We start from the raw sequence: 23,768 nt of genomic DNA, 5'->3' as shown, positions 1-23,768 counted from the left end.
TCTTGCTGCTACCATGGTAACACTGGCACCTGTATCACTCAGAGTCTCCACGTCAGTCTCATTGATTATTGACCTTTGTCTGTACTTCTGCAGGCTTGGAGGTAAAACTGCCAAGGCGTCAATGTTCACCCCTCCCAGGGAAACCAATGTTGCCTCAGTGTGTTCTCTGGACCTTCCAAAGTACACTTCATTTTACCCTTGTCAGTGCTCACCTCCTTTGCCTGTGAAAAGTTTGAGCACCCTTTTTAGATTCACCTCCACCTTGAGTCTTGTTCTGGATAACCCTGGATCTGACCCATTAATATACAATCGTTAGCAGCTCTCTAGTAGAAGGTAAAACAGAATCTAAAAGATGTTGTCTAAATTGCTCTGTGGTACAATTTATTAGAATGTGCTCTTTCATCAATAGATAATACAGCCCTTCATACGTTTCCACATCATTACCGATAATCCTGCTTTTCAGTGCATTAACTGAGGAGTCAACAAAATGTACCCAAGTTTGGTTTTGTTCTTTATGGGTGTCCCTAAATCTGATTCTGTACTCGCCTGTAGTGAGTCCAAAGTCTTCCATGACGGTGCCTTTCATGTGATGGTAGGACAGGACTCAGCTTCTTGTTCATCTAGGGTCAAAAGTCAATCCCTTCCCTTAACTGGTAGTAATTCCCACAGCAGTGAGCCCCAGTGTTGGCGACCTACTGTTGGCGACCTACTCTTCTCATGATGCAGGTTCTCTCAAAAGCTGCGAAACATATTGAAATGGCATCTCCATCCTTGTAACTGGGGATGATAAACTTTGAAATTTGAGGGTCACAGGATTCCTCTCTGACCCTATTAACTTTGCTGCCACCATCTTTAGGCTCTAGGCCCAGATTAACCCTACCCTCATCTAGGGATAGTCTCCTCTTCACAGGTTCAAGATTTCTCCCATCCAAGGAGATTTGGGCAAGCTTGTCCTCAAGGTCTCCGACTACCCTACTCACAGGTTTACCGCTAGAGTAACCTCTGCCACTACCTGCAGGTGAGGGGAGTCTTGGGAAGTTCATGAGATTTTGGTTCCCATCTTCTTCACCTACTAGCTGAGCCAATATATCCTTGTCTGCATCAGGCTCACTGATGAGAGTTTCCCTGTATAATCTGCTTCCTCCTCATACTCTTGGAGGGCTTGTATCAGATCCTCCTTTCTGGCAGTGGCTTTGTAGTCAATGGCTTGAAGTTTACAAACAACTCTAAGATCCTGGATCCTTAGAGTTGGGGTAGTGAACACCTCACCCTCTTGCGCACTCTGCATTGTGCTTAATCTATATAGAAAGTGAGTAACTTAGTAACATTTCTAAAACTTTGAAGATGATTTGACCTACTTTCTAAAACATTTTTAAACGTTTTACTCTTTAGTTTACTATTGCAACAGGGATGTAAAACAGGGCCCTGGCCATTGAAATTAAAACCTGACTTTTTTTTAAATCTGCAAAAATACACTTCTTGTGTCTAAAGTCAATTGACGATTTTTCGTGCACAAAAAATATACTTATGCCTAAGAGGTGAAACGAAACACAAGTTCTGGAATCCCACTGCTGAATCCCCAATGTTACTAGGGGAAAGTATTATGTGGTATGGCGGGGCCTTACCATGTAATACTAGCATAGATGGAACCCGAGTACTCTCTTGTACACCTTCTCTCAGTCCTGGCAGAGTGGCAAAGAGCAGACAGGCTACTTAGAGGAACATGTGTTAAGCATTTCACATCACCAACATCGACAGTAAGCAAGTGACACGACTCAATAGAAATCTGACAACAATTTATAAAATAGAGCTGATTTTTACCTGAGCGTACCGGCATGTAAATCGAGATAATCGAATAATCGAACTCTTGAGAGTGTACCTAGGGTCCATATATGTACCCCGTTTAGCTAAGTCAAAACAAAACAACACACAAATCCTGTGAAGGATAAGACTTGAGAAAACAGCAACATCATAAAATGTGCAACAAGCCCAAACATAGATGCATATGGTAAAACAGGCTAAAACTACCATTAGCATTAAACATTTAATTTGAAGAGAGTTACAACTATGTGTGAACGTGTCACCATATACATATGACACACACACCAATGTGGAAGGACAGGTAAATGTCGAAGGAAGGAAAACTACAGATCAGCAGTGACATAGACATACATGACATGGCATTGAATGAGACTCCCACACTTGAGTTGTGCTGCTGTAAACAGACACTAGAACACTGCCCCCATAAGAAAATTTTTAAATAAAAGTCACTAAAACACCAAATGTGAAGGATGAATACATGTATAAGGTGAGCGTGTCACCAATCTTGAGTTGTAACACACCACATTCTTTCCTGGTGTGCGTGTCACCGTTGACCAATACCTTAAAAGAATAGAGAGTCGTGGAATACTCCCGAGTTGAGCTTAGAAGAAACTTAGGCCAATGTGACAGCTAAAAAGGAGAGTCAACTGCACCACTGGTGCGACACAGTATAAACTCTAAAATGCTGACTCCCATGTGGCACAAACTGATAGGGAGCTACGATGGTGATTCCTAGATCCAGGGAACTGAAGGATATTTTCTCATCATTACTCACTTCCCTCAAGATGGCGAAACACGCATATGACGTTGTGCCGTGTGGTAAAAGGCGTAATCGTGCACCAAGACATCCTACAGAAGCATACAATGATGGACAATGGCTGTCACGGAGACTAACGCACAAGTGATGCAAAGGTAAGAACGCGTGTGCACTGTTAGTCTCGCGTCAACTTTAAAACAAACTGTCAAAATAGCGGTTGAACCGGCAAATATCCAGGTGAAGCAAGGCACTAAATAAAAGACTAAATAGACATACCTCCGCAAACCCATAAAAGCACACGTGAGGTAAATGACTGAGAGGCGATCATCACCAAACAGCCGTCACTAGACCGACATCAATTGAAGTACAAACATTGAAATGACCAAAGTTGACTGTACGCATGTGAATTCCGAGAGTTAGATTTGTGCAGGTCATAGATGTAGGTATCACCGCTCCAGCAAAGATAGGAAACATCTTATAGACGCCAAGGAGAACATAAAACATTGTATAGACTCCTCCCTTCTAGGATAAACAAAAGGAAGTAGACAAACTTGGCGTAGGAAAAATATCCATGTAAATTACAAAGTGTGACATACTGTACTTTAAGGTGCAGTTGTTGTTGATGTAGTCACATGACACAGATTATAGCACGCTGAAATTGATTTGCTAAGGAAAGGCGCTTGTGAAGAAACTGTCAAGCCACAGTGTACCTGTGGGACTTGCGTGAAGTGGGATCCGGCACGCAGAGGTTGGGGGCGACCGGTGGAGTGGTCACTGGTGGGGCTCAGGATGCCAGAGTCCTTGTTCCAATTGAAGTTTGATGTTTGTTCTCAACTTCTTGACTTCCTAGACATTGACTTCTTTTGTTGAGCATGGAGAACGAGGGTAAGATCAGATCATCGCCTTAAAAATGTAGTAATGAAGTCCAGACAGATTGTTGAGTTCAAGATGATTTATTGTAGATATGTAGATGACTCCCACCAGGAGCAGCCAGCATGCTGCTCAGCCTCAGCACAACTGTGGATTTTCTTGACAGACACCCAACATTGCGTAATGCATCATCATACTGTAGCATTCCAATAGCAGAGCATGTGGTGGAAAATGGAATACATAAGCATGGACAGTAAACAAGGATAATACACTTAAATCCTGGATTTAGGAGGTGTTAGTGGGTGTGAGAACTGGTAGCCAATGGGCATCTACTCTTGTGGCTAATCCTCCTCTTTAGTGACTACATCCTGTAGGTGTATGTCACTAAACCAGTAAGAACCTACTTTTTAGGCTAAATTCCATATGGCCAAAGCCATCCTCAACTATGCACATCAGCTACATCACCCTAGAGCTGTGGTCAACCTTGTGGATGTGTACACCTCCTGAATAGCTAATTTACCCATCAGCCCACGAAAAACAATGCCTGGGGTAGGGAGAGGCTTTGACCTCGATGGGGGACAAGTGCCTTTGTCCAGAAGCACTGGTGAGGCCTTGGAGGCTCACTGCCATGATAGCCATTGACTAGACATCCTGTGTGGGTGGACGTGTCACCTCCTGCACACACAGGTCTTTGTCTCTGACCTCTGGGAGCAGCACACGATTCCCAGCATGAGGTCAGATCTGTGTCTTGGCGGAAACCCTTGGAAAAAGCCCGCCAAGGCACAAGAAAACTGGGTTAACGTGGTGGGCACTGTCTAAAGTGCCACCTAGGTACATGCTGGTTAAACCTTGACACCACTATTGTGTCTGGGGTTAAAAAGCACTGTGTTTGACACCAAACACAAAAGGAATTGACCGTTCCATAATGGAGTTAGACATCTGGAGATGTCCAGTGTCCGGCCCATCTTATCCTATGGAGGATCGGTCACTTGTGGTACAATTACATTTAGAATGCTACCAAAGGGAAATATATACTTGCACATATATGTCCACACATACCAAATAATTTACTCTGCCTCTTGGGCTAAAGGGAGGCATACTCTAGGGGTGACTGACATTTATTACATGCAGTGAGGTGACCCAGTCACGCATGGTGTGAGCAGGGTTGAACTCGGGCAGGCAAGCTGCTTGTGCAGGGCTCACATGGCAGGTCTGCAGCCTTTGGTTTCACTTAGGACCCTCAGGGTGGCACCATAAGTGCTGCAGCCCAGGCACCCCTTTTACATCCCTGCCCTGGGTATCACTGGTACCTTATATTAGGGCCTTACAGGGGTGTTAAAGTACTTTGCCAATTGGGTGTACCAATTCACAGTTACAGTTTAAAGGAAAAAGCACTGGTGCTGGGGCCTGGTTTGCAATTACCACAGCATCTAGCATCAAAAGGCTGGGGGTGACCATTACACTTTACATTGACACTCTTGTCTAGCCCTCCAGAAGTATCTTAGTTTTAAATACCTCCTCCCACCCACCCCACCTCTCTGAAAACAAGCCGAACTAGTAGATTAACAGGTATTTCGGCTTGGGTCACCAAAGGCTTTCTTCTATTGTACTTTTTCATAACTGAAGATCCAGAGTTACCAAGGAAAGGGCCTGGTGGATGTCCTCACCTGGGCATGACCTTCCCCTCTTTACCCCAACTCGCCACGTGGTCATTCGATTCCCAAAAGGTATGCATGCCTTTCTGATGTACCCCTCGCCCCTCAGGTTCCACTAATCAACTAATTTATGTCTTTCTCCATCCCTCAGTCTCACCTCTGACTTCATGTGACCCACCCGCCAAGATACATTGTCTGCTCATTGCTGCCTGCCCTCTCTGCCCTCTGATGTCACAGAGTGCAAAGTAATAAACTGTCTAAATTCATGAAAATAATTAGCCCTGTTAGTGTACATTTAGTTTGGAAACTCATGCTTTCCCTACAGCGCCTCTTCTGGTCGCTATGTGCAGCAATCTATTCTTTAAAAACGACTGCAGATAAAATCGAATGCGGTGAGCCCTGGAAGAGGGAAGAGGGTCGAGCTCGCACTATGCGCTCGATTGGTGAAATGTGGGACGTGTGCTCCACATTTCACCATCCGCTGTTGGTTTGCAGTCCAGTCATGGTGATCAATGCCCTGCGCGTCACCTGCTGCGGGTACCCGCGAGGGCGCCAGCATCACCAGCAGATTAAGCACCGTCCACAGGTGACACGTCTGCCCGGTCTAAAGTCCAGGACGGCGCCTTCTGGTCTTCCTCTGAGCGCTATACCCAGAGAAGAGGGTGTTTGCTCTCATATAAATACCAGCGAGGCACAAGGGGCTGGTACCGGCAGAGGCCAGCCAGCAGCTGTAGAGTCCAGAGGTGAGTTGTGGAAGAGCGGCTTGCGAGGGTCCGGTCAATGCCAGAGACCCAGATGTTATGGTGCGGGGCTATTCTTGTCCTAGGAGGTGCACATCTGCACTCCAGGTACAGGAGAGGTGAGGTTCGCTGCTTTAAGGGGGTGGAGGCACAGAACCGGAAGTGGCACTGCCCTCATAGGGGCTTCTGACTTGGGGCCTTGGAGGATGGGGCAGCGAAGCTACAGACACAATTCAGTGCTGGAGCGAGGTTTCTAGCTGAGCAGGTTGTGAAAGTCGACATCTGGGCTGTGAGATCCGACACTGTAGACTGGGGCTCGGGGGAGCTGAGTGGGGGTGCGGGGGCCTGCCCTGAGCTCCGGGGACACGTCAGTGAGTCGGGGTGCTGCTGAGACACGAGAGCTCCTCAGACACCGCAGTGATGAGCGAGGTTTCCTGAGGGAGGGGTGTGTGAGATCAGATATTTCATGTATGGGAGAGGCTCTTCTTGGGTCATCTTCCAGACCTTTCCTCGTGATATCAGGTGTGGGGGGTCTGACACAGAGGGGGGCAGATAAGAAGAAGCTGGTCCACCAAACCTAGACGTAGGAATACGCAGAGGAGAGAGAAGAACTTGACTCCTCGATCTAAGATTTCTCAAAGGAAGATATGGAATCAGTTTGTCCTGCTGATATTTGGGTCCATTGCCTGACAAAGCATTATATCTCAGGCAGATGAGTTTGAAAATGGTTCTTTTCCTTATGGGAGCCGTGGTCAGTGGTAGCGGCCGGTGGTTAAGGGCTGACCTGTGAGCACACTGAAGATGGGGAACACTTGGATGGAGTGAGCAGCATGGCTGGGGCGCCTGAGATACTGCAGCGATAGGAGCAGACTCCTGACAGGCCAGGATGGGTCTGGCCACTAAAGCCCACAGAGACACTGCTCTGTACTGCGGGGGCCTCAGACAGCGAATTCCTAGTCATGCGTGGGTTGGTGTTTCAGCAGACTGAGGTGTTTGATGGAGGGGTCTGTGGCTATGTTGTTGGGAACTCGTCATAAAGGGAGCCCTCTCCCACCAGTGCGCTGCAGCCTTTTGGACTCTAAGCCCCTCCTCTCCACTTTTATACTAAGCTCAATATTTTCCCTCGCAGGTTCCACCCCCGAAGCTCCTTTCGAAGCTGAAGATGTTTCTGAGATCCATTGGCGTCGTGATGGCCTTGCTGACCATTACAGGTAAGAGCAGAATCTTTGGCTTCTGACGCCATCTTTACTTGCTGAGCTCTTAACCAGGGTTGGATTGAGATCAAAAATAGGCCTGGACACGCTAAAAAAGTGGCCCACATTTGCATATTGCCTTTCCACAAAACACTGCTTCGGCGACGTTTTATAAAAACAGGGGGGGAGGGGGTGGTCTCCTACGGAGAAAAGTTTTCTTAACTTCACTTAGATAAAACATAAATACAGGGATTAGTTCACATTGGTGAAACACACCTGAAAACAAGTGAGACCACTTCTGCTCAGGCCCCCTGCCCCCCTCAATCTGCATACACTAATGGTCTAGCCCAGCAAGAGAAAGGGAGTGATACCTCTACCCGCTGGGCTCCTGGTGGCAACTGTGCCCGACTGCCCGCCTTACCAATCCAACCCTGCTTTAACACTACTGAGCAACCGCTCTAGCACCAGGGGATGGTGGTTTACACATGGCCACTCCTAGAGGGGAAGTCTTACCGGGAGCACTTGTTTTCTGGTTTCATGCTCCACACCCCTTAACTGCTGGTCCATCTCACCCTCTTTCTAAAGGGAGGAGCAGGGTGTTAAGTGGGCGGGGTCCTGCCAGTGTTCAGCACCGTCAGTTCTTAAAAGCAGGTGCTGAGACGGGTCCCTACCGGGCTCTCCATTTCTGCCATCACCCTCAGGGTGATAAAAAAAAGCTTAACTCTGCAGCAGTACCACCCCTCACTGCCTGTGATGTATCTTCCAAGAGCCTCTTTATAGTTTTTTCACAGGCTCATCATTTCAGAACAGAAGCATTTTCAATATTACATACTACGAAGCCATAGTTGTGGATTATTTCTCTTACACAACTAACAACCATTGACAAAGCCAATTGGCCTGGCTTGTTGTAAGTGTAATGTTACTTGTTGTAATATGTATCTGGATCTAACGAAGCAGCAAACTACCACTCGGGCGGCACACTATGCTAAGCACAGAATTTAAGTTGACGTGTTTTTAAGACACGCAATTAAATACATTGGTCATGCCCCTTTAAGAGTTCCTCCCAGTTTTTTCTTCGACTTAAAGCCCTGGGGGAGGAGGATAGCAAAGGACTAGATTTCAGTCCATGGGTGGGTTTTGCGGATGCAGAAAACAGCCAGTTGTAATCTAAGGCCTTAGCTGTGTGATTCCTGGGCACCTTCACATACCACACACCAGGGGTGGCATTTAGTTTGCTCTGTTCCCTGGCAAGGGCAGGTAAGATCCCTTTCCATGGATATTCCAAAGGTTCATATTTTTCATCTCGTTCAACCAGCTTCCAAAGCTCCCTGTAGATGCAAGCGACGTCAATGGGTTTCTCACACGCATAACCCGATTGGTCAATTACAGCACATCCTTCATGCATGTAAACTATTCAGCACTAATCCTTGGCCTGAAATTCAGCAGAAAGTGCAACATTTGATGTGGTGAAGGGGAGCCATAGGTCAAATGATTTTTTGACTTGTGGGTGCACCCATGCCCATGCAGTAAGGCTTGTTTTAGCCCATTGAATGTAACCTTACGCTGTCTTGTGCCGTTCATTATGGATCCATAGGTCAGCCTTTGTAGCAACCTTATTGTAGAACTGTCTCTTTGTGAAGTGTACTCCAAAAAGAACAGTAGACTGGTGGTCCTCATAAAGCAGATAATGTATGGATTCTTTCTCAAGTGCTTGTTCCTGTTTATTGTTCCCACAGGGTCCTGCACAGATGTGGGCACTGATGAGGTGGAAGATGGCTTCTGGGATAACTTAAAAGAACTAAGCAGCAGCGCGAAGCGGGCAGCGCAACAGATCCAGGAATCGCAAATCAGCAAACAGTTCAAGTAAGCATTGTCTGACAGTACGAACAAAAAAATCCACCTTTATCAATGACCAGTCACTATCCCTCGTGCAAGTCCTATTGCTAATAATCATTACTCCAAGCCCAATTGTTAGTAATCCTTACTATACTCCGTATTGTTGTAGATCTTTACACTACAGATTTTTTAATACAGATTTTTACGATAAGCAGCATTGTGACAAATCCTTACATTAAGACCCATGGTTCACGATTCTTAAAGCCCCATGGTTAAATATGTTTATATAAACACTAACCATTGAAATCTCCACCGTGGCTTTATTTTTACTGATCCATTAGCCAGGTCCCCAAGCTCAACTTCTTATGACAAAGACCAGTTGTCATATATGGCACCAACAAGCCCGTTTGTTGTATGTCCCTCAACCGCGTCCTGTTCCAGAACTTTTTCAAACTAGTCAAATTGTTTGAAATCCACACACAAAACTGTCCTGTGCAGACACACAGCCTGCCCATTTCTAGATGTCCCCCAGTCAAGCACAGTTATTGGAAATCGTTCCAAAGAGCAGGGATGCTGGAATTCCTATTAACTGCAGGTTTTCCACCAAGCGAGGTTCATTAGGTCTCATTGTTGAATGTCCTTCAGTCCAACCCTATCATCCTTCTTCGTGGTCCATTGTTAGACATCTTTCTAGCAATGCCTCTTCTTTGGAAACCGTCCAAGAAGACCCACTCTTCAAAACAAATACATCTTTTAATTGTGGATATGCCCCATTCAAACCCAATTCATATTTTTAATGTAACTTGCAGTCTTTCTTTAACGTCATCGTTAGCTGTCTCTTGTTTAAGCCCATGTGTTTAGAAATGCCTTTGCAAAGCTCAGTTGATAGACATGCATAGGCTAATCTTTATTATTAAAACTCCATGCTTGAATGTTATCCACCCGTCTTTCTTGTTAGGGATTAGAAAGTCGATTTTAGTTGAAGCTTTCATGAGCACTGCTTTCCTGCTTTAGGTTAGGTAGTGTCTTCAAAGTCTCATACCCCGACTCACATCCTCAAGAGCCTTAATTAGGTTCTAATTTGTCCTTTGTCTGCCATTTAAATCTTTTTCTTTTTTAGGTATTTTTTATTAAACAGTTGCTCAGTGCTACAGTAAGCATAAATGGGATATCATGTACAGAATAGACATAAAAGAACAAAGTACAGTACGAGTGGCAGAACCACTAGGATACATAAGGATAAGAATTGTGCATACAGTTGTAAGCAATGCTATATGATGGAATTTCGACAGTGACCCCAGTTCCGCACTTAAGGTATGGTTCACCCACTTTTTGAGGACTCCCTCTATTCCCTGTATATACACTAACTGTCCCAGACTTTCTCCCATATTTTGGGCTGCCCTGACTCTGGTACACCACATGTTTAGCCCTTTGGCACCATTCCCGCCAGCTTCCCATTCCGCAATGCGTATCATCCCACTCGCCCCCCTGACCAGGGCTATAGTTCTCTTGGCAATCCTAGATGCCAACGTAAGCCATAATTTTTGGTATTTAGGCCACTCCTCTCCACCACTTATGCATAGGAGGTGCCACCGGCCGTCAGTGGCATGTTGAATCCAATGGCTTTGGCCATAATTTGAACCACCCCCCTCCAGTAGCGTTGTATTTCCGGATATTCCCAGAGTATATCAAAAAGAAACCTGTCTCACCACAACCCCTAGCACATAGGGTGGTGTTGCACTTCCTGAGGCGATGCAGAAGCGATGCAGAAGCGTCCTGGAATAGTATGATCTATGGAGTATTCACAATTCAATGAGGTGGCACAGAGCCCGTATGGCCATCTCTCTGGGACTTTGTATAGCCTCCAACCAATCCTCCTCTTCTATAAGGCCAAGGTCTCCCTCCCATGCTTCCTGCAGCTTCAGCAGAGGGTCAGGGGAATTATTCCTCATGTTCTTATAGGTTAAGGATACCGCCCTCTCTGTCATGGGGTTCAAGAGGAGCCGATCCTCTAAAGGTGCCGACCTTGGTAATTGCTCCCCTCCCGTATGTGGTGCCTAAGAGCGTGACCCAATTGTAAATATTTAAAACTTTATGATTCAGCAATCTCATACTCCTGCTGTAGTGCCTCAAATGTGAGTAATGCTGGCCCTCTCCACACACCCCCCAGTTAGAATGGCTATTAGTTTTTGTTTGGAGAACCCCTTCAGATCCCGAACCTCTTGCAGAAGGTCTCTGTCTGTTAGTTTGTTGTCCCATCCCAGTAATCTAGTAGCTTCTCACCATGTCCTTACCATCAGCTGTGTAGGGAATGGAAGGGCGCCCTCATGTCCTTTTCGATAACGCAGTGAGGAGCAGCCCGAGTACTGAGCCTGCACTGTACGCAGGCTCTACTGTCCGACAACACCCAGTAGTTTATTACTATCACTTGTGCTGCCCAGTAATATTTGCAGATATCTTGGACCGCCAGACCCCCTTCATATACCCCTCTCTGGAGCTTGCAGAGGGCGATTCTTGAACTGCCTCCATCCCACCTCAGGTTTAATTGGATACCCCTGTGTGGGATAAAGCCAGACTGATCTGGATTCATCACTGTAGTAATAACTGGCTGCAGTCTGTTAGCCAGGGTCGTGGCCAGGAACGTTGCCTATCAATTTAACAACTAGGTTGGTCTGTAGAAGCTACAGGCTGCAGTTGGCTTTTTTTGGGGGGGGATAACCACTATGTTAGCGGTTCTGTGATCTTCCGGCAGGCAACCCACCTCCTGGGCCTCCTTGAACATATTTAGCATGTGTCCTGCTACATTAGTCGCATGCACTCATATAGTTCCACTGATAGGCTGTTAGGCCCTGCCACCTTTCCTGACTGCAGGTCTCGGATTGCCTGTTTAACTTCGTTTGCACTTAGCTCTTTCTCCAATGTTGCTCTATCTTTTCCTGAAAGAGCCGAAAGGGGGAGGTGTTTTAGAAGGTCAACGCAATCTTCCCTCACCCTAACAGCCATAGACGTACATATATATCTTCATAATCTGTAGCAAACGACTCTGCTATCGTTGCACCTGCACAAAAACAATCATCACCTCAGAGCAGGCACTCTTGCAAAATGATGCAAAGATGTCTGTGCTGCTGCATGGCTAATCTTTCTACGCAGGCATAGGGGCAAGGACAGGAATCCCCAGTATCTTGTAGATACAGTGTATTACTGCCCTTTATTTTGATGCATGGCAGTGCAGCAGAAATGCTAGCTTCGCTGCTATGCGTCAGAATATTGTAAATTAGGCCCTTGGAGTCTCTATCTAGTGCTGGGCCCATTGTTGCATTGGAGTCCCCTCCTAATATGAGGATCCCAGGGGCACTTCCATCAGGATAGCCCTAGGGCGGGAAAAGTGTCTGGGTGATACCTCTGCATAGTATATAGGCTGAGCAGATGCTGAGCGTGTGCCTCTCCCAAGTACTCGTCTGTGCCACAAAGTGCCCCAGCTGGTCAGTCCAAGTGCGTCAAGGGATATAAGGCACCGATCTTGTTAGCAATATGCCTGCGCCCCTCGAGTTGGTCATGAAACCCACATGTACCAGTTGGGTGTAACCAAAATGATCCATGGCCTCATAATGGTTGCCCTTCAAGTGAGTCTCCTGGAGAAGAACTATGTCTGGGACATGTCTACGGAGGTATTTTAGCACTACTATTAATTTAATTGTGTTGCCTAAGCCATTTACGTACCACGTTAGGACCTTCAGTGCTGAGTGGGGTGTACCATTTAGCGTGATATAGTGTAGAGGGCTGTCCCCGCGTGTAATGGCTGAGTAACAATCCTACCATTTCCCAGCATGTCCCTGATCACTGTCCTTGGTGCCTATGCTCACTGAGCTGAAGAAAACAGAAGATAGAACAAAAACTGAAATGAATCTGATATACCCAATGTTGTAGCTCCCCCAGCCTGCCACCCTGCACAGTAGGCTCAGAACTTCCCACCACAAACCCAACATGTAGAGCACCTTTTGTCCCAATGATATCATGCAATTATTTAGGGTTGGCCAGCACTACCTCCAGGGCTGCACTGGTATGATCATGTTACTGTACCCCTTTCACATTTCTTAGGTTCTCTGTCTGCTTTAAATATAACAGCATTATAAATCTACTCCCACCCCCTCCCGGAGTTCACCTCGTCTCATACCTGGGCAGGTAAGTCCAATCCCAAAATACCTGATGCAAAATCATGCAGTCCCGATCCTTCTTTATCCGGGGTGTCTGACGGGTCAACCAGCTCCACTGAGCGACATGTCATAGCTGTCAAGCCATGGAGTCCAGTTCTCAGACCTTTCTCCGAGCCGCATCCTCGATCTGTCCCTCATTGCAAACAGGTCCCTCCTCTTCCAGCTAATCGATTGGGTGCCCTTCCCCCCCTCTCGTTGAGACCGATAACCAGCAGTGTACCAACCCTCTCGAGGGGTGAAGTGCCACGATTTGCCTTTTGCCACAACTTCAAGCATTACTGGATAGAGCATCATGTACTTAAGTTCTTTGCCACACAGTACTTTTTTACCTTTTTCAAAGCTTTTGCGCTGGCACTGAACTTGCAGGGTGAAATCCGCAAAGAAGCGCACCGTAGCAGTTTCATAGGTCTTGTTACCATGAGAACAGGCTGCCTGTAGATAGTGTCCTTGTCACACCAGTTAAAGATCCTGGCTATAATTGTTAATGGAGAGGCTCCAGGTTTCAACTGTAGGACAGGTGCCATGAGTGCATGCTCAATAGATAAGAAGTTCAAGAAGCGTTTAGGTTGCACAGTAGTGACTAAAAAGTCTTCTAGAAAGAGGTAAACGCTGGGCCCCTCCTCCCCCTTGGGAACCCCTACTACCTTGTTTTTATTCCTGCAAGCTCTGCCTTCTTGGTCTTCCAGTTTTGCTGCAATTATGGTGTGCTTTTTCGTGAGGTATTGCACTTGCTCATCCTGTTTTTTGGACATGGATTATAGCAAGTTAATATGGGATTAATATGGGATTTGGATGTATTTACTTTATGGGAAATCTTTTAAGCATGGGCGTAAAATCCGTTCCATTCGCGGAATTTGTGGATTTTCTGCAATTTCGCGGTCCGCGAATCTCGCGAAATTGCAGAAAAATCCGCGAAATCGCGTTCGGGACGGATTTTCAAAAACTGAAGTACATGAAGCACTTACAGGGTTACAGCAGGTGCCCAAGTTGAAGCTAATTTCTTTGTAACCATTTACAAAATGGTTACAAAGAAATTAACTTCAACTTGGGCACCCGCTGTAACCCTGTAAGTACTTCCTGTGCGGCGCCTCCAGAGTTGTTGCCTACTTGCAACTATTCTCTGACCCTGCTCTGACCCTCGAAGCAGTGACAAAGAATAGTTACAAGTATGGCACAATGCTCCAGGCTGTCACAAAAATTAAACCACAACAGGAAGCACTTACAGATAAGGAAGCTGGTGCCGGACTTGAAGCTCAAATTCAGTAACACATTAACCAGCCCCTGGTTGAGGCTGGGCAGGTGTGCTTTCTCCCCATAATCTACAGTGGTGAACCAGAGGGTGCTGAGATGAACCAGAAGGTGCAGTTGTGAACCAGAGGGTGCTGTGATGAACCAGAGGGTGGCAGTGGTGAACCAGAGGGTGGCAGTGGTGAACCAGAGGGTGGCAGTGGTGAACCAGAGGGTGGCAGTGGTGAACCAGAGGGTGGCAGTGATGAACCAGAGGGTGACAGTGATGAACCAGAGGGTGGCAGTGGTGATCCAGAGGGTGCTGTGATGAACCAGAGGGTGGCAGTGGTGAACCAGAGGGTGGCAGTGATGAACCAGAGGGTGGCAGTGGTGAACCAGAGGGTGGCAGTGATGAACCAGAGGGTGGCAGTGATGAACCAGAGGGTCGCGCTGCTAAACTGCCTTGGAGCCCTGTGGGTGTGAGCCCCTGCGCTGCTGAGCTGCTCAGGGGTTGTGAGCCCACGGGCTACTGAACTGCCCCGGGGCCCAGTGGGTGTGAGCCCCCGTGCTGCTGAACTGCCCCGGAGCCCTCTCAGTGCAAAAATCATTTGTGCTCAATTGCCTGGGAGCCCTCTGGGTGTGAGCACACACCGGCTAAGTGTCCCTCTGCCCCCAGTACATATATACCCGTACCGCACAGCACCATTATGCTCTTGCACCATGAAGTCTGGTGCCTGGATGCTCCTGATCCGTGTAGGTGCTACCACTGTCTGGTGCAGTCAAAATGTAAAGTCATAACTTGCTACACAGCACCAATAAACACGTGTCCCCTCTGGCACCGGTATGCGCATGTACCAGGCGTGGAACACCCGCATGCTACTGCACCCTACTGCCCAGCGCCAGCATATGCCTGTACGGGGCAGTTTAGTATGAGATGGGACATTGTCCAGCAGCAGCAGCTGCATGCGCCTGAACCCACTGAGCAGGATCAGAATGGCTTTGTACCAACACGCGCAGCAGAGCTATCTTGGACATCTGAAGGATTCTGGGGTCCTGTGCCAAACGTATTTTTGCATCCATGAGTTTCCCGAGCACCATCCCCATGTAGCTCCTGTGACCAGGAGGCTGCTTTCTCCTCATCTGCTGCTCTGCTCGGTCTCTTACCCTTTATAAACAAGATGCATGTGAACTCGCATAGAAGCCCCGCCTGTTTGGCCCCATCCACCACACACTAGCGGTATGAAACGTCTTACCGCCCAACCCCACTATAATGGCCAGCTCATTCAAGGGACCTCGGTGCCTTTTGGCGCGCTGGCAAAGTTACAGGCACACGTGGTCACATATTTGTGCAAATGGCACAAAAATCCGCAAGTTCGCGGGAAAATTCGCAAACTCGCAGACTTTTTTTGCAATTTCGCACGAATTCGCGGAACGCGAATTCGCAAATTTCGCCCATACTTAAAATCTTTTTAAAGTCTACTCTGTGGAGTTTTACATCGAAAGTCGCTGTATCTAACCGGTTCAATGGTACCCTTGAGGTCACATATGGCAACCATGAAGGCACTGAAAGGGCTTCGTCATTTCTGTTTGTTCTGCCTGTTGTCCGGGTGCCTCAGAGGCTGGCTTTGGTATGGCATATCTATCCATTTTGTTGGTCTTTGAGTGCACCACTCCCCTAGCCCTAACCATAGCCCGAAGGACACAGTTGCCAGGTCCTCCTTACAGTGCATGCCAGACCCTGTGTTCAACTGCGCCTCTGGTGCCCAAGCAACACCACACTGGTCAATCGCTGTTTCGCTAAATCCTCACGTGGCACAACTAGTATCTGCAATTCCATACTGTCCTCCCCAGGACCCCCAGTTCTGGTTACTTGGTTAGGGTTCGCTACAGCACCCTACTGTTTAGCCTTATGTGGGCCCCTCCGGGTTCCCAGTTTGATCTCCAGGTGGCAGGAGATCAAACTGGCAGGTCTGAGTTGGGTCATCGGTATGACATGCAAGAGGGCCATCCCATCCAAAGGGCTGAGCCACTGCACCTCACAATTACTGGCAGCCATGGCCCCCTCCAGTCAAATCATGTATGACTTCCTGATGCTCCTCTCAATGCCCAGGCACAGCTTAGCACCCAGTCACACAGTGCTGTGTTTACGGTGACATCTAGGCCTGTAGGTTATTCCTCAGTCAGCGCATTCATGTTGCATCTGGAATCCCTCTTCAGGTTCTCGCAGGGCACTACCTAGTGCCGCATGGCTCCCCCCCCCCCAGTGTTCCCAACTCGCCAGTCCAGAGGTTTGTAGGGGGGCAGGCCCCAAAAGGAGAAAGGGCACAAATGTGGAGGGCTGGGGAGAGAAGAGAACCAGGCACAGATCAATTGAGGTTGTGAAGGACATCGCTCTAATCCCCCACTGTAATGCTCCATTGTCCAGCTGCCAGCCAACAGTGTTCAGGAGGGGGTTGTCACTCGTTTTCTTTGCAGCACAACCCCCGGCACCACTCTGGTATGCTATTTTAGCCACCAGCTCTCCCCAGCACCCACGAGGCTGCGCTCCCCATTGCGATAAATGGGAGCCCGGTGATATCTTTCTATCCATGCCCCTCCCTCAGTCACACCGGTTCCGGGGGCCCAGGGTGTCTCTGCAATCTGTTCACTTTGCCCGGTAAGCCCCAATCTGTGATACGTTCCTCCCCCCCAACAGTTCGAGTTTGCTCATTGAGGCCGCACCGTGGGCCACATTAAGTGCCTGTCCAGGCAACGGGCCTTTGCGGTCCCACACTCTGCCTCTGTGCAATCAGATCAATTCAGCTGGGGGAAGGCAGGGGGGCCAGGTAGGTGGGCCGCCACCTATGCGGTCACCTCTGGTTATTGGGGATCTTCCCGGGGAGCAATGTAATCCTCCAGTTTTGGGGATCAGCAAGGTACAGCCTCTAACACGAGGTGGTCCTCCCGGTCCACTCGGAAAGCTGTACAGCGGTCTCCACAATCAGCGGAGGAGAAAATAGTTACTTGCACCAGACCGCCACTTGCCGCAGCATGTTCTGGTGTAGTTTTACTGAGGGCAGGGACAGAGAATGTGTCGGATGTTAAGGATTAGAGGTTGGGCCGCACAGAGCTCACTCATGGGGAGATTTACAACATCTCCACGCAACGCAGTGAAGTCCCCCCCCCGCGAGGATGCGCTGCGTTGCGTGAAAGGGAGTGAGCCTGACAGCACTATATTCTTAAAGATATGGCTCTTTCCTCCCCTTTCCCTTGCGCCTGCGCTGATTTCAGCTGCCGTGCGCCATGCACACAACTTGGCACTGTAGCGCTAGGGTGTGTGCATGAGTGTAGCATAGGTTTTGTACAGGAAGGGTACCCTTCCTGTACAAAATACTATGCTAGGCATGATGCAAAGCTTTTCCCTCCTTGTATGCGTGCTGCACAGAGCAGCACGCATGCAAAGTCAGAAAAGGAAGGACAAATTAAAGCATTTCTCCATCCGTGCGCCTAGCTGAAAAGGGTGCAGTTTTCTCACACTAAACGCAATCTACTGTTTTTAGTAAATGGGTTTAGCATGAGAAACCTTAGGTGGTTTCATGGGAATGCCCATGTACCACCCTTGGTACGCCCCCATTGCACAAAGTAATGTGAAGCAGCGCTATGCACTGCTTCGCATTACTTTAACATTATTTCCAGCACTAAACAAGTTTAGCGCTGGAAAGTTAATTAGGAAAAAAAGATTTTGCGCCTTTTTGCGTCACTTGTGTTATGCAAACACGGCGCAAAATCTTAGTAAATCCCCCCCTAAGTGCGCGGCCATCTTGGCTGGTGCCAAATCATGCCCCTGCAGTTGAAATCTTTAACCTCACCTCTCCTTTTATGGCCACAAGCTCTGAGGTTTCTTATCGTACCTCTACAATATTCCACTAACATGTCTTCTATATTTAAATGCCTGTTCCAGCTTTGATAGCATCCTAGTTTTATTTTGAAGACTATGAGTTTCTTATACCCTTTTTGCTTCTATTATATGCATATCTCAGCAGTGACAGGGAGCTTTCAGCCAAATCACAATTCTCTAAGCTCTAGTGCTGCCCACACCAGCTTTGAGGCTTTGGTTTTGACACACAGTTCTAGCCTAACAGTTGGTCCATTTTCTTGGACAGCCTGCATAAGATCACTGGGTTCCGGGGCCCCATTGTCCCAGTGCCATGCCCTCGCCAGCTCCCCTCTATTCCATGACTCTGTTGAGTAACCCACCCGGTTGTTGTACTTACTGAGTAAGGGATATAAGTAAAATGCTTGTATAGTTCAACCGTAGCGAATTGAGCTAGTTGAGAAACTTCCAAGACCATTTTGGATTTTGTGGTTCAATAGAAGAAATTTTACGATGCAGATATTGAAGGAAAAGGAGAAAGGAAAGAGGAGAAAAATGGGTTAGTTGTTATATACTAAAAATATAGGATATTTCATCTGGATTAGTAATATTGATCAATTTTTACATTATTTTTCCTTAGCACCCTCCTCCAGGAAAACCTCCATGATGTTCCTCTTTATGCTGCACACCTACAAAGCCAGCTAGTTCCTTTCACGGCCCAGCTCCATGCACGGCTCTCCCAAGACTCAGAGAAACTAAAGGAGCAGATACGCCTGGAGCTGGAGGAGTTACGCTTTAAGGTGTCACCATATGCAGATGATATCCACAAGCAGCTTAACAAGAACATCGAGGAGCTACAGCTGAGGCTGACTCCATACGCTGAGGAGTTTGCTAGTCGGGTACAGGAAAATGCAGGGGAAATTCGTCAGGTGCTCACCCCATATGCCGAGGAACTTGGCACTCGTGTCCAGAAAAATGCGGAGGAGCTTCGTCTCCAGCTCACCCCATACACTGAGGAGCTTCAAGCTAGACTCAAGGAAAATATGGATAACTTCCAGGCAGCATTCATTCCGTATGCTGGGGAGCTTGAGGCCAGACTTCAGGAAAATGTTGACCACCTCCAAGCAGTGATCAAGCCATACACTGAGGATCTTGAGGTCAAACTCCAGGAAAAGATGAACAGCCTCCAGACTGAACTCTTACCATATGCCAAAGAGCTTCAAGCCAAACTGCAAGAAAATGTGGGCAATCTGCATTTGGCCCTTAGCCCGTATGCTGAGGAACTTCAGGGAAAGATCTGTGAAAAAGCACAGCAGATGAAGAAGAACCTGAGCCCTTACAGTGATGAGGTCCTGGCGAAGATTGAGCAGAACATTGAGGAGCTGCAGAAACATTTGACACCGTACGCACAGAATGTCCAAGAAAACCTCAACCAAAAGATTGAGATCATGGCCTTCCAGATGCAGAAAAACATAGAGGATATGAGAACCAAGTTCTCTGTCAATGTAGAAGACATGAGACAGCAAATACTCTCCTCCACCAACCAAATCAAAGAGAAACTTCATTTGGACGACATTTGGCAGAATTTATCACCGTACTTGGAAGACTTTAACAAGAAAGTGAACCTGAGGATCGAGGAGTTCAGCCGGTCAGCTTCCCCATATGGAGAGGATCTAAAAACAATGATCATCCAGAGAGCTGAAGACATGAAGAGGAATCTGGATCCATACACTAGTCAAATCCAGGATGAGTTGGACATGCTTGAAGGGGGCGTAAGGGATAAGATCACCTCCTTCCTGAACAGGTATGAACAGGCTGAGAACTGATGGGCCCATCGACCAGCACCAATATTCTGAAGAACCCACTGTTATTTAACAGACAACACATCCATGCTCATTAGCAGATTTAATATTAGGGCTGTGCAGAAACTCCAAACTCCATTCCTGAGAATATTTGCAAAATAAAATAATGAAACATCCTCTTTGCAGCTGCACTTGACCAATAAAATAGATTTTGCGAACCACAGTTCAAGCCTGGTTAATGTGTCTATTGTTGAATTGTTTCTCTTGTTGAATAGCTGGAATGTGCCCCCCTGACATTATCCTATATACATTCGTTTAGTTCGAGGCTGAGGTCAGGGGCTATGGTATGTAGTTGTGATGAGGGTTTGGAATAGGGTCTTTGGGACTGGGTTAGAATAAGTTAATATTTATGTTGGGGTAGAAGGTTGGGAATCAGGACTAAGGCTGGTGTTAGATGGTTAGGGTTAGAGTTAGGGTTTTAATTAAGGGTTAGGGCAGAGGGTTGCAATTGAGTTTAGGCTTTTAAGGCCACGGGAGCTGGCGATGAAAAGGCATTGACAATAGTATGGTGTTGATTGTGGTGGTAAATAACAAATTGATATGTAGTGTCATGAAGATGAGTAGGCCACAATGTAATTGCGGATGGTGCAGTGGTTACAGCTGATTTGACACATTTAATGATGCAACCTGTGCAGCAGAAGCAGTCCACTGTTAAATTGCTGCTTCACTGCAGCCACGGGCGAGGGAAGCCCCACAAAAAAGAACTTTCTACATTTCTTATAATTTGATACGACTCACAGCAAGAGGACTCACTTACTATTTACAGTAAAAGCGTGCTTCAGACATTCTGGCAGGATTGGGGGCAAGAAATCACGTGCCAGTTTCCCCCTTGAGCATCTCGTGTGGCTGGAGATGAGACCGTGACATGTTAGGTTTCAGCTTGACATGGGCCTGCTCCTTCCACATCCATGCGCCCCTCGAAGAGTCATTTACCTGTTGGAAAGTATATTGTTTTCCCTGGATAAAGTATGGCGGACATGCGGTGCATCTCTAAAACGCCTTTACACGTGTTTTTCAGATCCCGGAAAACAACCATCAAGATGCATAACAGCAAATAATCAACAAGCATTTGCAATGCAATAGGTCTCACATTTACACCAGTTTGAGCTTTTTAAATTGTACATGACAATACCTTTTATTTTTGTAATTAAAACATAAATAAAAGGCATTGTCATTCACAATGCCAATAACTTAAACTCTCGTATATCGAACAAGTAGGTATTCTATATATCTGCAGTGATAGTGATCTCACACCTATACCTGCAGTGATGGTGATCTCACACCTATATCTGCAGTGATGGTGATCTCACACCTATACCTGCAGTGATCTCACATCTATAGCTGCAGTGATAGTGATCTCACACCTATATCTGAAGTAATGATGATCTCACACCTATATCTGCAGGGATAGTGATCTCACACCATTATCTGCAGTAATTGTGGTCTCACACCTATATCTGCAGTGATATAAAGTCACACCTATAGCTGCAGTGATAGTGATCTCACATTTATATATCTGCAGTAATAGTGATCTCACACCTATACCTGCAGTGATGGTGATCTCACACCTATATCTGCAGTAATATTGATCTCACACCTAGATCTGAAGTAATGCTGTTCTCACACCTATATCTGCAGTGAGATTGATCTGACACCAATAGCTACAGTGATAGTGATCTGACACCTATATCTGCAGTGACAGCGATCTCACACCTATATCTGCAGTAATAATGATCGCACACCTATATCTGCAGTGATAGTGATCTCACAACTATATCTGAAGTAATGGTGATCTCACACCTATACCTGTAGTGATATTGATCTCACACCTATATCTACAGTGATAGTGATCTCACACCTATGTCTGCAGTGACATGATCTCACACCTATATCTGCAGTAGTTTTGATCTCACACCTATATCTGAAGTAATGGTGTTCTCACACCTATATCTGCAGTGATATTGATCTGACACCAATAGCTACAGTGATAGTGATCTGACACCTATATCTGCAGTGATAGTGATCTCACACCTATATCTGCAGTGATCTCACATCTATAGCTGCAGTGATAGTGATCTCACACCTATATCTGAAGTAATGATGATCTCACACATATATCTGCAGGGATAGTGATCTCACACCAATATCTGCAGTAATTGTGGTCTCACACCTATATCTGCAGTGATATAAAGTCACACCTATAGCTGCAGTGATAGTGATCTCACATCTATATATCTGCAGTAATAGTGATCTCACACCTATACCTGCAGTGATGGTGATCTTACACCTATATCTGCAGTGATGGTGATCTCACACCTATATCTGCAGTAATAGTGATCTCACACCTATATCTGCGGTGATAGTGATCTCACACCTATAGCTGAAGTAATGGTGATCTCACACCTATACCTGCAGTGATATTGATCTCACATCTATATCTACATTGATAGTGATCTCCCACATATATCTGCAGTGACGTGATCTCACACCTACATCTGCAGTAATATTGATCTCACACCTAGATCTGAAGTATTGGTGTTCTCACACCTATATCTGCAGTGATATTGATCTGACACCAATAGCTACAGTGATAGTGATCTGACACCTATATCTGCAGTGACAGCGATCTCACACCTATATCTGCAGTAATAATGATCGCACACCTATATCTGCAGTGATAGTGATCTCACAACTATATCTGAAGTAATGGTGATCTCACACCTATACCTGTAGTGATTTTGATCTCACACCTATATCTACAGTGATAGTGATCTCACACCTATGTCTGCAGTGACATGATCTCACACCTATATCTGCAGTAGTTTTGATCTCACACCTATATCTGAAGTAATGGTGTTCTCACACCTATATCTGCAGTGATATTGATCTGACACCAATAGCTACAGTGATAGTGATCTGACACCTATATCTGCAGTGATAGTGATCTCATACCTGCAACGGCAGTGATAGTGAGCTCATGCCTATATCTGCAGTGATTGTGATCTCACACCTATATCTGCAGTGATGGTGATCTCACACCTATATCTGGAGTGATAGTGATCTCACACTTATATGTGCAGTGATGGTGATCTCACACCAATATCTACAGTGATGGAGATCTCACACCTATATCTGCGGTGATAGTGATCTAATATCTATATCTGCAGTGATAATGATCTCACACCAATATCTGTAGTATTAGAGATCTCACACCTATATCTGCAGTGATGGTGATCTTATACCTGTATCTGCAGTGATAGGGAGCTCACACCTATATCTGCAGTGATAGTGATCTCACACCTATATCTGCAGTGATGGTGATCTCACACCTATATCTGCAGTGATAGTGATCTCACAACTATATGTGCAGTGATGGTGATCTCACACCAATATCTACAGTGATGGAGATCTCACACCTATATCTGCGGTGATAATGATCTAATACCTATATCTGCAGTGATAGTGATCTCACACCAATATCTGCAGTGATGGTGATCTCACACCAATATCTACAGTGATAGAGATCTCACTGGGTAACTAAAACTTTGGCTCCGCACTCATGTTCCCGCATCATGAAGCAAGACCAGACTCTTGTCAACATTTCTGCCTTTCCAGTCACTGATGGCATTGTCTGGGATGCTGTGGATTTCCAAATTCATTTCCTGACAGAGATTATTAACATACCAAATGTACTTCATGTATGCATGGGTGTTGTAGTGAAATAGAACATACGTTCAGAC

General features: G+C 46.5%; 1 protein-coding gene across 1 annotated transcript; it reads left to right on the top strand.

Moving 5' to 3' along the window:
- The first annotated feature begins 5,775 nt into the window (after positions 1-5,775).
- LOC144823394 (uncharacterized) lies at positions 5,776-20,191 on the top strand. Its single transcript, XM_078681861.1, has 4 exons — positions 5,776-5,846; positions 6,973-7,054; positions 8,773-8,899; positions 18,807-20,191. Exons 2-4 carry the CDS (start codon positions 7,006-7,008, stop codon positions 19,990-19,992), a joined length of 1,362 nt encoding a protein of 453 aa, XP_078537987.1. The 5' UTR covers positions 5,776-5,846; positions 6,973-7,005; the 3' UTR covers positions 19,993-20,191.
- Positions 20,192-23,768: the final 3,577 nt, after the last annotated feature.

The sequence above is a fragment of the Lissotriton helveticus genome, chromosome 3_1 (assembly GCF_964261635.1).
Source record: "Lissotriton helveticus chromosome 3_1, aLisHel1.1, whole genome shotgun sequence".
Taxonomy (NCBI): Eukaryota; Metazoa; Chordata; class Amphibia; order Caudata; family Salamandridae; genus Lissotriton; species Lissotriton helveticus.
This window is presented reverse-complemented; position numbering and strand designations above follow the sequence as displayed.

Coding starts and splice junctions, on each gene's coding strand:
- LOC144823394 (XM_078681861.1), top strand. CDS start 7,006: ATGTTTCTGAGATCCATTGGCGTCGTGATGGCCTTGCTGACCATTACA. Junction 7,055..8,772: donor GGCCTTGCTGACCATTACAG/GTAAGAGCAGAA, acceptor TTGTTCCCACAG/GGTCCTGCACAGATGTGGGC. Junction 8,900..18,806: donor CAAATCAGCAAACAGTTCAA/GTAAGCATTGTC, acceptor ATTTTTCCTTAG/CACCCTCCTCCAGGAAAACC.